Raw genomic sequence first — 16192 nt, 5'->3', positions numbered from 1 at the left:
ATATATATACACAATGGGCTTCTTTCAGTTTCTGTCTACCAAATCCACTCACAAGGCTTTGGTTGGCCAGAGGCTATAGTAGAAGACACTTACCCAAGGTGCCACGCAGTGGGACTGAACCGGAACCATGTGGTTGGTAAGCAAGCTACTTACCACAGAGCCACCCCTATATATGTAAATAAATATATATATATACACACACACACACATTATTGATTGCACATACACAGTATATGTGTTTTGTTTATGTACTGAATTTGCTGCAGGATATCATCTGGGATAGCTCCCTACACAATGCTGAGTGTTAAAAAACACCTGAATGTCATAGACCAGGCAAGACAACTTGCTTCAGATTGAATCTGAGAGTGCTAGATACAGATGTTTTGCCATTATTGTGGCTTATCAATACCATGCTCTGGGATCAAACCACTATTATGTCTTCATTTTTCTTTATTTCTTTTTTGACAGGTGAAGGTGTTGATAAAAGCACAGTGTCCACATCTACAGAGTAACATATTTTACATGGACGTGTTCAACTGGTCAGCAGCATCAAAGGACAAGGACAATATCAGGTAATGATGGTTTAAAGTAATTAATGTAAAGTTATTTCTCATTGTGGGAGGCACACAGCTTAGTGGTTACAGTGTTGGACTCATGATTGTAAGATTGTGGTTTCAATTCCTGGACCAAGCAACTTGTTGTTGTGTTCTTGAGCAAAACACTTCATTTCATGTTGCTCAAGCCCATTCAACTGGGCAATAAAGAAATAAGTAGTGAGAGGGAGTAAAATAATAGTAGTGAGGGAGTAGCAACAGGAAACCGATGACAGTAGAAGGACAATGGTCAAAGTAACAAGATAATCAAAAACTATTGTAAATTTGAAAATCAGGAAAGAGATATGATTTAAAATTTGGAAGAAGGGAAGGCAGAAGATAAGAGTTTTGCCAGAAATGTTAGACTTTTCCTTATCCTTATGATAAATTATTTATTTTTGCTTTGCAAATTTTAATGTAAATGATTCTCATTATCTAGTTACGACCCTCTACTTTCTGAGTTCAAATACTGCATGTGAATAAGATTGTTTTTCATCCATTCTGGGTTTGGGAAAATTAGTAGCTGGTAAGGACTGTGATTAATCTACTTGGTTATGTTTCTACAAATTATTAATCTATACCATACTGGAGCAACCTTTTTTGTGTGGGTTACATGAGAGATGATTCTTCAGCAGACAGCATTACTAAAAAAAAATTGAAGGTAATTTTTCATTAGAAAGGGCATTCAACTGTAGAAACCATGCCAAAACTGACATTGACACTTGGAACAGTCTTCTGAGTTGCCAGCTCTTGTGAAACTATCTCAGCCATCCCAGCTTATAAATCATCATCATCGTTTAACATCTGCCTTCCATGCTAGCATGGGTTGGACGATTTGACTGAGGACTGGCGAACTAAATGGCTACACCAGGCTCCAATCTGATTTGGCAGAGTTTCTACAGCTGGATGCCCTTCCTAACGCCAACCATTCCGAGAATGTAGTGGGTGCTTTTACGTGCCACCGGCACGAGGGCCAGTCACATGGTACTGGCAACGGCCACGCTCAAAATGGTGTATTTTACGTGCCACCTGCACAGGAGCCAGTCCAGCAGCACTGGCAACGACCTCGCTCGAAAATGGATGTTAAATGATAATAATGATAATGATGGTGACTTTCTTTTTAGATATACCATTCGGAAAGTTCCATGGGCTGCACTTTGCCCATGAATGGTCTATACAAATATAAAAGAAATCATTATTCATTTCATCATATTATACCATTGTTATAACCATGGGACTGATAAAATATACTTAGAAATGGAAGTATGATTGTGCAGTTAAACAGTTCACTTAGCAACTGTGGGTTCAGTCCTACTGTATGGTTCCTTAGACAAGTGTTTTCAGCTGTAGACTCATATATATAAAGTCGTAAACAACTGAGAAATAGCTTGATGAAATTTTATTTAACAATAAGGAAGTTCTAATTATCACAACAAATTGTTTTGTAACTTAAAAACATGTAAATAGTTTATATTATTATATTTAATAATAAGTAAATTATTTACATGCAAAATACAAACAATTTGTTGTTATATTAGAATTTTCTTATTGTTATATAAAGATTTCATCAAACTCTTTGTCATTTATGACTTTACACTCCTTATTGTTTTTTCTTGTATTGTACTATATACTCTATGTTTTGTAGAACGATACATTAAGGAGGTTTTTTTTAGAGTACTACTGGATCACTCAAATCTATATATTGTCCCTTAAATATATACAGGGGTTGGACAAAATAATGGAAACACCTTAAAATTTCAAATTTAATTTGGGGTAAGACCACCTTTGGCAGTAATTACAACTTGAATTCTATGAAGTATGGACTCGTACAAAGTTTGAATTGTTTCCAAAGGAATTTTTCCTCATTCTTCAGCTAAAACAGTCTCCAGTTCTTGTAGTGATGATAGCGGAGGATATCAACTCCTTACTTGTTCCTCTAAAATGCACCATAAATGTTCAATAATATTGTGGTCTGGGGACTGTGGTGGCCAGATAAGATGTTCAACTTCACTAGAATGTTCCTCGTGCCATTCAGTGACAACTTTAGCTGTGTGAATTGGTGCATTATCATCCTGAAAGATTGTGTTTCCCTAAAGCAAGCAGAAGAACTTGGCATAGTCCTCTGGCTTGTCTCTGGATGTCAAACTGGCCAAACTCATGCCAGTTTGGAAAAAGGGATGTTGTATAATGATGATAATTTGCATACACACATATGGACTTTTTTCAATTTTTATCAATCAAATTCACTCATAAGGCATTAAGTGACCTGGGCCATTGATAGTAGAAAACACTTCCCCAAAGTACCACACAATGGTACTATGTTTGTTTTTGTTTTGTTTTGTTTTTTGTTTTAATTTATTAGCAAAATTTACCTTTTGGGTCACTTTCAAACATAATCCATAACTCTTTGAAAATTTTGTGCTACTTGTTAAGAAATTGTTCTGGTAACTTTGATGTCAGGGATGTATAGGGTTTTATCAAATCAATTATAAGACAATGTTACTCCGTTAATGAAACTTTGTGTTAGACATCAGAAAGCAGTTTGTTATACGACTTTCTTACTTGCAGTTACTGTTTGGTGACACTGAAAGCAGCTGTGATCTACATGAAGGAGCAAACCACGATGACTTCTCGACCTGTTTCAGATCCAACTCCAACTATTCAGCATACCCATAAGTCACAGGTAAGCAATTAATATCAACGGTAGCATGGGTTGGATGGCTTGACAAGAGCAGGCAAGCTGGGGAGCTGCACCAAGCCCCATTTGTCTGCTTTGGATTGGTTTCTACTGCTGGAGGGCCTTCCTAGTGCCACCCTCTTTACAGAGTGTACTGAGTGCTCTTGATGTGGCACCAGCACATTGCTGTCACATACATACACACACACATATAAATGCCATGTTATTTCATAGACATGGGCATGGCTGTGTGCTTAAAAAGTCCATTTTGTAACCATGTGGCCTAAAGGTTCAGTCCAGATATGCAGCATTGTGGGCAAGTGTCTTCTATTATTGCTTCTTCAATGCTTCAAGCCAATAAATGATTTGTGAGTACCAATGGCAGACAAAACCTAATTAGAAGCGTGTGTGTGTGTATGAGGGTGCATGGCCTTGTGGTTAGAGTGTTGCACTCTTGATCCCGAGATTGTGGTTTCAATTCCTAGACTGGATGGTGCATTGTGTTCTTGAGCAAAACACTTCACTTCACATTCTTGTGATCACTTCGATACCTGATGTTGATATACATGTAGCTAAGGAATAAATGTGTTACCAAAAGTCCCATCCTTGGACTTAATATATTACACTCTAAGTAATTTGTAATTCTTGGGATCTCAGACTGAATAAATGGTTTCCACTTTTATTCACATTTTTAGCCAGAATTTGCAGGAATGGTGATTGAGAATCCCACTTAGATTTTATAATCCCTTTGTGTTTGCTATACATGTGGCACGAAAATAGCACCATTTGAGTGTGATTGTTACCAGCATCACCTTCCTGGCACTTGTGCCGGTGGCACATGAAAAGACATTCGAGCGAGGTTGTTGCCAGTGCTGCTGGACTGGCTCCTGTGCAGGTGGCACGTAAAATACACCTTTTTGAGCGTGGCCGTTGCCAATACCGCCTGACTGGCCTTCGTGCTGGTGACACGTAGAAGCACCCACTACACTCTGAGTGGTTGGCGTTAGGAAGGGCATCCAGCTGTAGAAACTCTGCCAAATCAGATTGGAGCCTGGTGTAGCCATCTGGTTCACCAGTCCTCAGTCAAATCGTCCAACCCATGCTAGCATGGAAAGCAGACATTAAACGATGATGATTATATATATATATATATATATATATATGTATCTGTCTGATGTATAATTCTAATTTTTAGTCAGAAACAATGGGTGCACGTATGAAATATAGTGAATCCTCGTCTGGAGTCACAACACTAAATACTCACCTGGAAAGGCGCCGGCCGCCAAGAAGTTTAGATGAAACAATGGACAATATTACAAGACGTCTCAGGGAGATATCCAATGAAGAGGCACCTGTTAAGAATAAGAGGACTAGTAGTATATTTGGTAAGTAGAATTTATGATTATTCATTGGCATTGTTGTTATTTTTTAAACCTGGATCAACTCTGATAGAACAGACACACCTATCTCGTCTCTTCTTGGAACAATATTATTCAATATGTACTTCTTTTATAAGGTGACAGGATACAGTTTGGCTACATTTTCTAGTTGGTTGGGCAACCAAAGACTTGTGATTGCAGATAAACGTGGAGGTAGAGAAACACGCTGTCAAATTAACCCCTTTCCAACTATTTAATGTAATCCTTATTTATTCCTATTGTTTTGAATAAATCATACCTTATCTTATAGCTTTGAGATTTCAATGATGTGATTGCATATTTTTAAAATGACATTCTAGGGTAGGTGTGAGAGGCCAGATCTGGCTGGCTTGAACATAAAATAAGTAGAATATCTGGGCTGGATATGACTGGTTTAAATACTAAAAGGTTAATTTAAGTATTAACTTCAAAAGTTGTTTATTAGTCCAGATCTATTATAAGAACATGGAAGCACAATGGCCCAGTGGTTAGGGCAGCGGACTTGCAGTCATAGGATCGCGGTTTCGATTCCCAGACCGGGCGTTGTGAGTGTTTATTGAGCGAAAACAACTAAAGCTTCACGAGGCTCCGGCAGGGGATGGTGGCGAACCCTGCTGTACTCTTTCGCCACAACTTTCTCTCACTCTTACTTCCTGTTTCTGTTGTGCCTGTAATTCAAAGGGTCAGCCTTGTCACACTCTGTGTCACACTGAATATCCCCGAGAACTACGTTAAGGGTACGCGTGTCTGTGGAGTGCTCAGCCACTTGCACGTTAATTTCACGAGCAGGCTGTTCCGTTGATTGGATCAACTGGAACCCTCGACGTCGTAAGGAATGGAGTGCCAACACATTATAAGAACAGATTTTGGTAATGAGGCTATCCTAGTTGAAAAGCAGAGTACAACAGATGTGGTTGTAACCAGTTAAGTTCTTAAGAGTAGAGTCTATAGTTGTAGTAGTAGTAGTAGTAGTAGTAATGAAAGAAGACAGAGAAATACACCAGCAATGGGCTGCAAATGCAGGAAGTCTATTGATCTAGCAGAATGTTTACAATTGACTATGATCTAGTGATTAAAGGTACATAATCTCAGCTATAAGAATACTATTCCACAAAATGGTGTATTCCTAACTATGGAATAAACAGTTTCTTTGCTAGAATATTTTCTTCCTTTTAAAGAGAAAGCCACATCCCTTAAATTCCTTTTACTCTGGAAATCAACATAAAGATATTTTGTTCTTCCTTTTGAAATATTTTCATTCAGTTTAAAAATTTCACTAGTATTTTAGCTTTCCAAGCAACTGTCCCTTGAGACAAATTCTCACACAAGTTCTTGCTATGAATGTGAAATTTTAGATTTTGTTATAAATATAGCTGTTTTGTGTTTACAGGACCTTACAGTAAGAAGATCTCGATAACATCTACAGAGTTAGTCCCGACGAAGAGTAGTACTAGTACCAGCAAAAGTGTTAAAAAACCTGATTTAGGGTATGTAAATGTTAATTCACATAAACAACTGACTTGTACATTTTAATGCACAAACACGTAGAAGTTCAAACACTTCCTTGCAGAGACATTCACTGATATTGAATCTTTCTACAGCTTTTATATTGTGGTCTAGGAAAATCCAAAGAGAGGCTCTGTGGTAAGAAGCTTGCTTCCCAATCATATGGCTTTGGAATCAGTCCAACTGCATGGTCCTTGGGCAAATGTCTTCCACTATAGTCTCAGGCCTGCTAATGCTTCGAGTCATTTTGGTAGGTGGAAACTGAAAGAAGTCTGTTGTATGTATATGTGTGTGTTAGTGTGCCCTTGCCTTAACATGGTGCAAGTTGTAAACGAATGCTTCTGTGAAATGTCTGGTCATGGAGAAATATTAACCTGCTTGAAACAGGTGGGGGTTGGCAACATGAAGGTCATCTGACCATAGAAAATTAGCCCCAACGATTTCAAACTGACTCATGCAAGCATGAGGAAGTGGATATTAAATTGATGATAATTCTCACATACACTTCAGTTAGAAAGACATCCAACTATAAACATACCTGATCCAGTAATCAGTACATCAATGTCCAAATTTACAGACTCCCACAAAGCAAAATAAAAAAACAAATTGATAAAGAAAAGTATTCACCACCACTATCCCACTTCCATTATCTTTACTAATATTCTTCTTTTCAACATTATTCTTGCAGGGATTTCTTATCAAATCTTCAAGATGATGTGTTTTGTGAAACATGTGGATGAAAACGATAGCTAAATACAGGACCTTATTAGATACATGATCAACAACATATTTTCTCAAAAGGCTCTTTTCACAACAATAAAATGTTCAAAACCAGTGAAATTTTTATTGAAGTTAAGGATTATAAACTAATGGAGGAATCTATTTTCACTGAACATTAAAAGAAAAAAAAATTAGAAAATAAAAGAAAAATACAATTAATGCAAAAGTGAACTTGGAACCAAGAAACAAAAATCACCAGATACACCAATGTCTCTTAGGTACTAAACTCACCTGAAATATGTCATCAAGAAAGTTTTATAACAAGTAGGGAACTAGAAGCATCAGCAGTTCTGCTGATTAACTAACCGTCCATACTTATCCTCACTGGAAAACAGGGGTCTGTAAAATGTGATGATAAATCAGTGCAATTAAAAAAAAAAAATTCCTTTTTGATTTGATTTCAGATAATATCCCAATATGCATTTTATAAGTTGGGATCAACATAAAATATAATAAACATATATTTCTATTTCACTGAAAGAAAGGAGAGAGACAGACAGACAAACAGAGATGGGAAATATGTAAACAAGGATTTGAACCTGCTTTAGAATCTATGAGTTATTCCAAAGTGAAGTTTATGTAAATGAATCTAATATACAAAACTGGAAGTCTAAATTAATTAAAGACATTTCTATCTAAAGTAATTAATAATTTAAAACTGTGGTGCATAATTTCCATCTATGTGGAATAACATAACATTTAGATAAATTTGTGTTAACATTTAATGAGTTTTTTTAACTATATAAATGGTTGTGTGGTTTAAAGAAAGTGCAGCTGATTCACATAGTTTCTGGTTCAATCCTGCAGCATGGTACTTTGGACAAATGTCTTCTACCATACTCATGAGTTGACCAAACATTTGTGATAGTAGAATTTGGTTAGATAGAAACTGTCTAAGGCGACGAGCTGGCAGAAACGTTAGCATGCTGGGTGAAATGCTTAGCGGTATTTCGTCTGCCAATACGTTCTGAGTTCAAATTCTGCCGAGGTCGACTTTGCCTTTCATCCTTTCGGGGTCGATTAAATAAGTACCTGTTACACACTGGGGTCAATATAATCAACTTGATCCGTTTGTCCCCTCTGTGTGCAGTAAAGAAATAAGAAACTGTCTTACACAAATATATGTGCATATAACATTAATGGATTTATATCAGCCAATTAAATCAATATCCGTACTACACCGACTTATTAGAGACACTTGTCACAAATGCAGTGAATGGCCAGGTTGGAAATCTCTGACCAGTAATGCCATTATTTATCATTTGTGATATTAAATAAAATGAATGTGTATTGAGGTAAAAAAAAAAAAAATTAATTACTAAGTCAGTAATATTGTCATTTTTCTAGATAAGACTGGAACTTTGGACATGTTCCCGTCTTATCTAGATCTCAACAGCAGAAAAAATGGATATATTAATTCATTGACATTTTGTTAAAAAATGATGTCACTAATTATTTCCATTTATGCTTTTTTAATGCTGCACATAATTAAATGTTAACACCAACTTATCCAATGAACACAAAATTAGTTCAACCTGTATAATCAAATGTTAAAATAGCCATCCAAGAGAATGGTTATGTTTATAGAAAGCTAAGATCATTGCCAGAATATAAATCAGCCCGAAAATATTTATGCTAATGCTTTTTGATTTCTTTTGCAATAAACTTTTTTTTTTCTTAATATTTTATTTTTATTTATGCAAGTGTGTATTTCAGTTTACATTTGTGAATAAAAGTATTCTTAGTTACAGATTTTCAATGGCTAAACAAGAGAGAAGTGTCTGCAGTTTAGTGCAAGACAAACATATAATGGTCAATCCACAGTCCCTATCTACTAAATTCGAAGCACAAGTATTGGTCAATCTAGTGTTACAGGAGAGATTCATTCACAGTACAGTGCAGTAAGATTGAACCCAGAACTACATGGCTGTGAAGTAAACAGCAATGCCTGATTCATATTCAGTATATTGCACATAGTTGCAGGTGTGGCAAGAAGCTTACTTCCCAACCACATGGGTCTGGGTTTCAGTCCCACTGCATGGTATTTGAGCAAGTGTCTCCAACTGTAACCTTGGGCTGACTAAAGCCTCGTGAATGGATTCAGTAGATGGAAACTGAAAGAAGCCCATCATATATATGTCTTTGTGCCTCACCACTGCTTGACAAGTGGTTAGGGCCTTGTAACTTAGTGATTCAGCAAAAGAGAACAATAGACTAAGTACCGGGTTTAATTCCTTTAGCATTAAAATCAGCCCAAATATTCTACCTGCTTCATCTGGCCTCTTATACTCACCCCACAATGCCATTCTAAAAGTAAATAACCACATCATCAAAATCTTGCAGTTATGAAATAATGTACGATTAATTTTTGAAAAATGTGAATAAGTGTGGCACCTTCGGCAAGTGTCTTCTACTATAACCTTGGGCCGACCAAAGCCTTGTGAGTGAGTGGATTTGGTAGACGGAAACTGTAGAGAAGCCCATCGTATATATGTCCCCCCCCCTCCAACATTGCTTGACAACTGATGCTGGTGTGTTTAGGTCCCTGTAACTTAGCGGTTTGGCAAAAGAGACCGATAGAATAAGTACTAGGCTTACAAAGAATAAGTCCTGGGGTTGATTTGATTCAACTAAAGGCGGTGCTCCACTCAAACAAGTAAAAGAAAAAGAAAAGCATTACATGAAAGCTAAAGGGTTAAAATAAAAAATAGTGAGGTCAATTCATTTGACTAAAATATCTTCAAGCTGGTCCCCTCTAATGACTGAGATAACAAGAGTACTGTCCAAGCAAGAACATTCTTATATCTTTTTGAATAAACCTACACCTATCATTAGTCCATTATGAAAATTCTCAAGTTCTTTCATTTGTTTTAGCCATTACAGGTTAAATCCATTCATCCATTCTCTACATAAAACTGATGAGCTTCCATTATCAAAGATCATTTATGTAATGGTGGGAGACACTAAAGATTTAGCATATACAAACTGCAATGAATTTATTCTCAATAACAAAAGATACAAATCTATCTAGCATATGCTCTGAGATAGAAGAAAAAAAATCCCAGTAAAGCGTAGTGGTAATTACTGATTCCTACAAGGATTTAGAGTTTGAGTTTGCTGTTCATTTCAGAACAAGTACATCACCAACATCTTTCTGATATATATTTGCATGCAGGGACACACGGTTAAGTTCACTTTCTCAAACATACAATTTCAGGATCAATGCCAGTCCTACTGTGTGGTATCCAGAGTGGGTATAATAGAAGAAAACTGGAAGAAGTCCACCTTACACATATACATATAGTGAGAGAGTGCAATGGGTAAATTGTTGCCATTTTGTTTCTGATTTTGCATGTGTATTGTTCGTTTTCGCTTTTGTTGACTACACAGTATAATAGGGTCAGCTGGTCACCGTCTGTGAGAAAAACAGCACTATGATGCAATTCACTCTGCCAGAAATTCGGACACATGCTGTACTACTTGGCGTTCACACCAGAAGTTTCAATATGAACATTTCAATGTTTGGATGTGTACTGAATGATAAAAATCAAACATCCAGTCAACATTATGGTGTTTGGAGTGATCACTAGCAATGGCAATGTTATGCTTCCATTCATGGCTGCAGACTCAACACGAAGCAGGAAAGCCCAGTCATGGCTGTCAATTTCTGCAACTCCCTTGATTATTATGTGAGGTACAGTTGAGCGAGAGACCAAAACTCCTTGTAACACCAAAAATTATGGCAGCATTTACCAACTTAAACAAGGAGACTGTCCAGAAGAGATTTTGAAGTTACCTGGAGACCATGATTGAAGCCAACAGCAAATTTATTCCTTAGTATTTCAAGACATTTTAAAAATTTAATTTTGGTAAATATGTTAAAATGAGATGTAGCTTCATTTTTGTGTAATTTAGAGTTTATTCAGCGCACCCTGTAAATCTGCTCCCTATGAGTGGGGCTATTTTCCTCATTTCCATCAGCAATACATCCATCCAAGTAACTCCCAATTATCAAACAGGGTACTGCCAGTGTGGAAAACCAAAAAGTCATAAATTTTACTCAAATCCTCCAACTCATGCTAGCATGGAAAGCAGACGTTAAGTGATGATGATTTCTGCAGGAACACAGTCCTTTGTTCAGCTCTTACCACTAGGTCTTTTTAAACAAGAAGTTTGTATTAGAAAACCAGGAGTGGTTGGTAGCAATAGGATTAAAAGAAGTGAACCTAACGTGTTGCCTTTTAACCATTGTGACTCCTTTAACATTCTGACTAGGCCCAGCCTCTCACATCTACCCCGGAGTGTCATCTTTGAAAGGTTAAAGCTGAAGATAATGTGGAATCAATTCTAAACAAGCATTATTAAGAGTATGGCTATTTCACAACCATGAAATGCCCAGTTTGTTCTCACTACATGGCGTCTACAAACTCCAGTCAACATACTCTAAAACCTGAACCCCAAACGAAATATACACCGCTGATAGTTGTTGTTGACAAACAACGGCACTAATTTTATTCAATGGAAAAAATCCCGTAACACCGTTGTTTACATTCCACGGCGTAATTGTTTTCACATCAATAGACGTCAGTGATTGGTTGAAATTACCGAAATACGACAATTTTTAACATGAAATAACTTCGAATACAAAATCTGTTCTATAACACAAAAATATGCAAGTATTCGAAGTTTGAAAGTGTTTCGGTACCAAAAACACTACATAAAAAAATGTTGCCTGTCAAATCATAAAGATCCGAAAACTAGATAGATGTAAAACTTATAGACACCTAGTGGATAGTTTGCACCCGTAATAAAAAAAGGTACCAATTCCACCCGAGAATTATGCTAAATAGTATACATGTCTGTGGAATGCTAAACTACTCTTGCACATTAATTCAGTTGATTAAACAACCAAGTTATCATCAAACAACAAAGATCCGCCAACACTGAAATTTGAGATCAATAGTACTGTTTTGCACAACCCCTGTAATATTTTATCTCTGAGTAAAAAAAACTTGTAATATATTAGATATTCAATGCAATCCTAACAAGGTCAGTCTACACAGCCATACAATATGAACAGTCAAGCACCAATAAATCCCCACCCTTCCTCAAATATAATAAAACTGGAATGGTGCCAAGATGACAGCAAAAGAAAATTTGCAACAATAGCTTCTAAAAATTGGTGCATCAAATACCACTCAAATCAGGTCTGTCTTAAAACTACATGAACATGCACAAAGCAAAGATGAATACAACAACCAAACAACTTTTTTTTAATTATTTATTATTAACCTTAATGACACTGTACAAAAGAATGTCAGCCTTATTCATTACCCTCATCATCTTCATCTTCCTCATTATTGATATGGAAATAGCGTAATTCATAAGACTCCTTAGTGGCAGCAACTACTCGAAGCCAATCACGAAGACTATTCTTCTTCAGGTATTTCTTGGCCAAATATTTCAAGTACCTAGCAATAAAGCAGAAATGTAAAGAGTTATACACTAGCAACTTCAAAGCATAAAGAAAAAAATTCTATAAGCAACATAATCTTCAAATGCCCCTTTCTTGAGGTTGACATGATTTCATATGATGAAACTGGAACACAACCAGCAGTGTCACAAATCTCAAATGAACCAGGCCCTAAATGTTAGCATTCTTAAGATCAACAACCACCCCTGCATAGAAAGCTGAACTTGAAATAGAAATGCCCTTCTGCAGCACAAATTTATATACGACCACATCCAGCACAAATATTCTGTAACATGTTGAAACTGGTCAGATTCAGCACCCCACACCTACCCCATAATGTTAATCTCAAAATAATGTCACATTAAAAGCATTGAAACTGTCACTAAATTTAAAAAAACGTGAATCAACAAGCATGTTTGATAAATTAATCTGAATGCTGAATGGTTAAGAAAAACATTTTAATATCAGAACAATACGTACCTCTTTGAAAAAGGAATATCTGCCGTGAGCACAATCTTTGACTTGGTCTTCTCTAATGAGACATTATTGTCAAAGTTATTTGTCTTCCCATTAATCTTAATTCGGTCATGCAAAAACTGCTCCTGCAAGAGAAAAATGTGGAAACTTAGGGAAGGTTACCCTAACATCCAAAGGGCGGCACAAAAGCCGCCTTCACATTAGACAAGAAATCAACATAAATGTTGGCTTAAACAAAATGCTCTCACAGCCATATCATCAGCACATTCGCCACAAAGTTTCACAAACAATGTAAGCATAAGATTTAATTATAATAGCTGTCCTCATTACTGACATTGTATATATACCTCCCTGACTCCATGGGCGATAGTAACATCATATACAATGCACACCAACAATCACAGCATCTTTTCAAAGCTTCACAGCTACTAAAGTGCCACAAGAAAGTTTTCAACTTTTACATTTGAATATTGGCTACAAGACATTCTCCTCCAAGCAGCAAAGTATAAAAATGACAAACCAAAACGAAAATTACTTACAAACTTGCTGACATCCATAATGCCATCTTCAACTGGTTGTGAGCAGTCAATTGTATACTTGACAATGGTCTTCTTCTTCTTGCCTTTAATGGCAGGAGACTTACCAGGCTTTTGCTTTTGCGGCTTGTGTTGCTGAAAGAAAACAAGGCAACTGCTGAGTCCCAAAGTAACATCGGGTTTATCCTTCTTTCATTAAAAAGCCATTATTCTAGACATAAACCGACAATCAATCGGAGCAAGTCCCAGACTTGTCAATTCAGATTTTAAATTTACAAATGACGGAGGTAAGAACGAACCCTAGCTGCATCCATACATAACTCGTACATATAGTCTTTTACTGAATTCAATCATTTGACTGCGATCATGCTGGAGCACCGCCTTTAGTCGAGCAAATCGACCCTAGAACTTATTCTTTGTTAGCCTAGTACACATTATATCGGACTCTTGCCGAACAGCTAAGTTATGGCGATGTAAACACACCGGCATCGGTCGTCAAGCGGAAGCGGGGGACAAACACGGACACACAAACGACGGGCTTCTTTCTGTTTCCATCTAACAAATCCACTCACAAGACTGTGGTCGGCCCGAGGCTAGACACTCGCCCAAGTTGCCACGCAGTAGGACCGAACCCTGAACCACATTTTTAATAAGAACAGCACTGCCAGTCTTTTAGAGTCAAACACGCTGGATTTCATCTCCACAAAAGAAGACAGAACGATGTTCGCTCAGCACTCCCTAAATCATGGTTTTATTGGACCGAAACTAAGCACAATAAAATGAAACTTAAAACTAAATTGAAAACTTTAAAAGTATCAAAACACCCGATATACCAAGAAATAAGTGGAGCCACAATATACACGAAGTAGCCACGTGTTTCTAGACACTCCCCACCAATAGATGCCCCACTTTCCAACAGATTTCGACAATTAAAAAAAGCAGTACAATTAACCCAACTTGCATGGAGTTAGGTTGAGATTGCGACAGGCACGTGTGGAATCAACATTACAGGACGAACTCCAACTACCCTTGTTTAATAAAATTTTTGCTATTTAATAATACAAGTTTCCTCGAGATTTGAGCGAACATTCTGCCCAGCAGTAATACTGCACCGAAGCAGAAAGCGATATAAACCATGAAGTGAAGCCATTCGAGGCATTTATTTAGCTTATACAACAAATGACTGACTTTTCAACTATGTAACCTTCCTGGTCAATACAGACAGGGTAAATTTACTGAAGTACTACTGTGTATCTAAAACCAATCACGCACTCCCGCCACGAGATTTATCCGTATAATCTCGAGATAAAAATAGCAGGCAAATCTTACTCAAATCACACCATACCAGCTTAAAAACATATAAATAAAAACACTAATATTCGTCATACTCTAATAAATCTAGAATATACCTAAATAGAACAAAAGAAAGGTTATGACTAGAATAATCCCTTGATAATAAATCGTGTCCAATCACAAGAACATTTCTATCCAGTAGTTAGTCACTAGCAGATATATTTCTGATCGAATGTTCACATAATCCGCCAACCATACCCGCTAATGTAGATTATAACAGGCAGTACTTGCACTAACGAAGTACGAGATACGAAAGAGAAAAAAAAACATGAATTTTGCTTCTCACACACGAAACCCTAGATCTACACTCACACTTCAGATAATAAAAAAATCCAAAGCTGAAATTGCTCGTTTCTTTTACGCATGCAGAAAAAAAAAGAAAAAAGTCTTATTGAAAGTCTTGTGGGGATGGGGTGGGGGTATTGTCTAATTCAACATTACGAAACAGCAGAAACCCACGTTGAAGACGAAACCTTTCAATGATTAAAATTATATTCACCAACATAGCCAAAACTATTTCCTCGTTGCTTTTAAAACAAAAGCATAATTCTTGGCATGCGTAAAGAAATCAACCAACTTATCTATTTTGATAATTGTTTTCTGAATTAAAAAATTCAGATATGAGAAACTAAGCTAATTGTGCATATACATAATAATACTCAATATTTCATTTATTCAATAAGACATTCAATACTTCATTTCATTTTACTATTCATATTATATATTCCATATTCTATAAATAAAACATAAAAAAACAGAGTTGGAACTCTTTTAAATAACATATATAATTTGTATAGATCAAAACTTTAACAGATCATCTTATAAGGGGAAGGAAACCTCAGATAACGTAGTCGTTAATATATTGTCAGAAAGACAGGATGGTCATGGTTGGAACGTTCGCAATAAAGTCACATAAATATTAACATACAACATTTATCTCATATTTCAAAATGTTTGGAGGGGTTTAAATGTATGCAGTTCCTTCATGTTTCAGTAAAACTGTGCAAAAACGATCCAACATTTTATATATATATAATATTGGGGATAAAATCCAAAATTACAGGTAAAAACTCAATTCATGAACTTCGGTTCTTTTCCCTAAAACTATATATTTATATATATATATGTATATTAATGCAGCAGTGTATGAAATTTATAGTTCGTTATTACATATAAATAATAAAAATACAAATCAAAAAACAATCAACAATGGTAACAACAAGGTTCTTTTTAAAAAAGATCTCAAGAAAGTCTCGACATTTCCTCCATAAATGGCGTCGTTGCAAAACCATGTGAGAATCAGAAACGGTATTAAAAATTCAATTTAATCTTTACTTTAATAAAACATATCAATGCAGGCAATTCATATATATTTTTTA

At 36.3% G+C, this 16192-nt stretch overlaps 1 protein-coding gene across 3 annotated transcripts in view; it reads left to right on the top strand.

The window, feature by feature from the left end:
- The window catches only part of LOC106875951 (putative uncharacterized protein DDB_G0284213), a 57777-nt gene extending 49122 nt beyond the window's left edge, over positions 1–8655 (top strand). For all 3 annotated transcript variants that reach the window (XM_014924286.2, XM_014924285.2, XM_052973518.1), the window contains 5 exons: positions 469–572; positions 3162–3276; positions 4466–4655; positions 6079–6175; positions 6883–8655. In XM_014924286.2, the coding sequence (XP_014779772.1) occupies positions 469–572; positions 3162–3276; positions 4466–4655; positions 6079–6175; positions 6883–6934 (558 nt within the window). In that variant the 3' untranslated portion in view covers positions 6935–8655. The remainder of the gene's footprint in view (positions 1–468; positions 573–3161; positions 3277–4465; positions 4656–6078; positions 6176–6882) is intronic.
- The last annotated feature ends 7537 nt before the right edge of the window (positions 8656–16192 follow it).

Source organism: Octopus bimaculoides, chromosome 16 (genome assembly GCF_001194135.2).
Source record: "Octopus bimaculoides isolate UCB-OBI-ISO-001 chromosome 16, ASM119413v2, whole genome shotgun sequence".
Classification (NCBI taxonomy): domain Eukaryota; kingdom Metazoa; phylum Mollusca; class Cephalopoda; order Octopoda; family Octopodidae; genus Octopus; species Octopus bimaculoides.
Note: the sequence above shows the minus strand (reverse complement) of the source record. Positions and strands in the feature narration are given on the sequence as shown.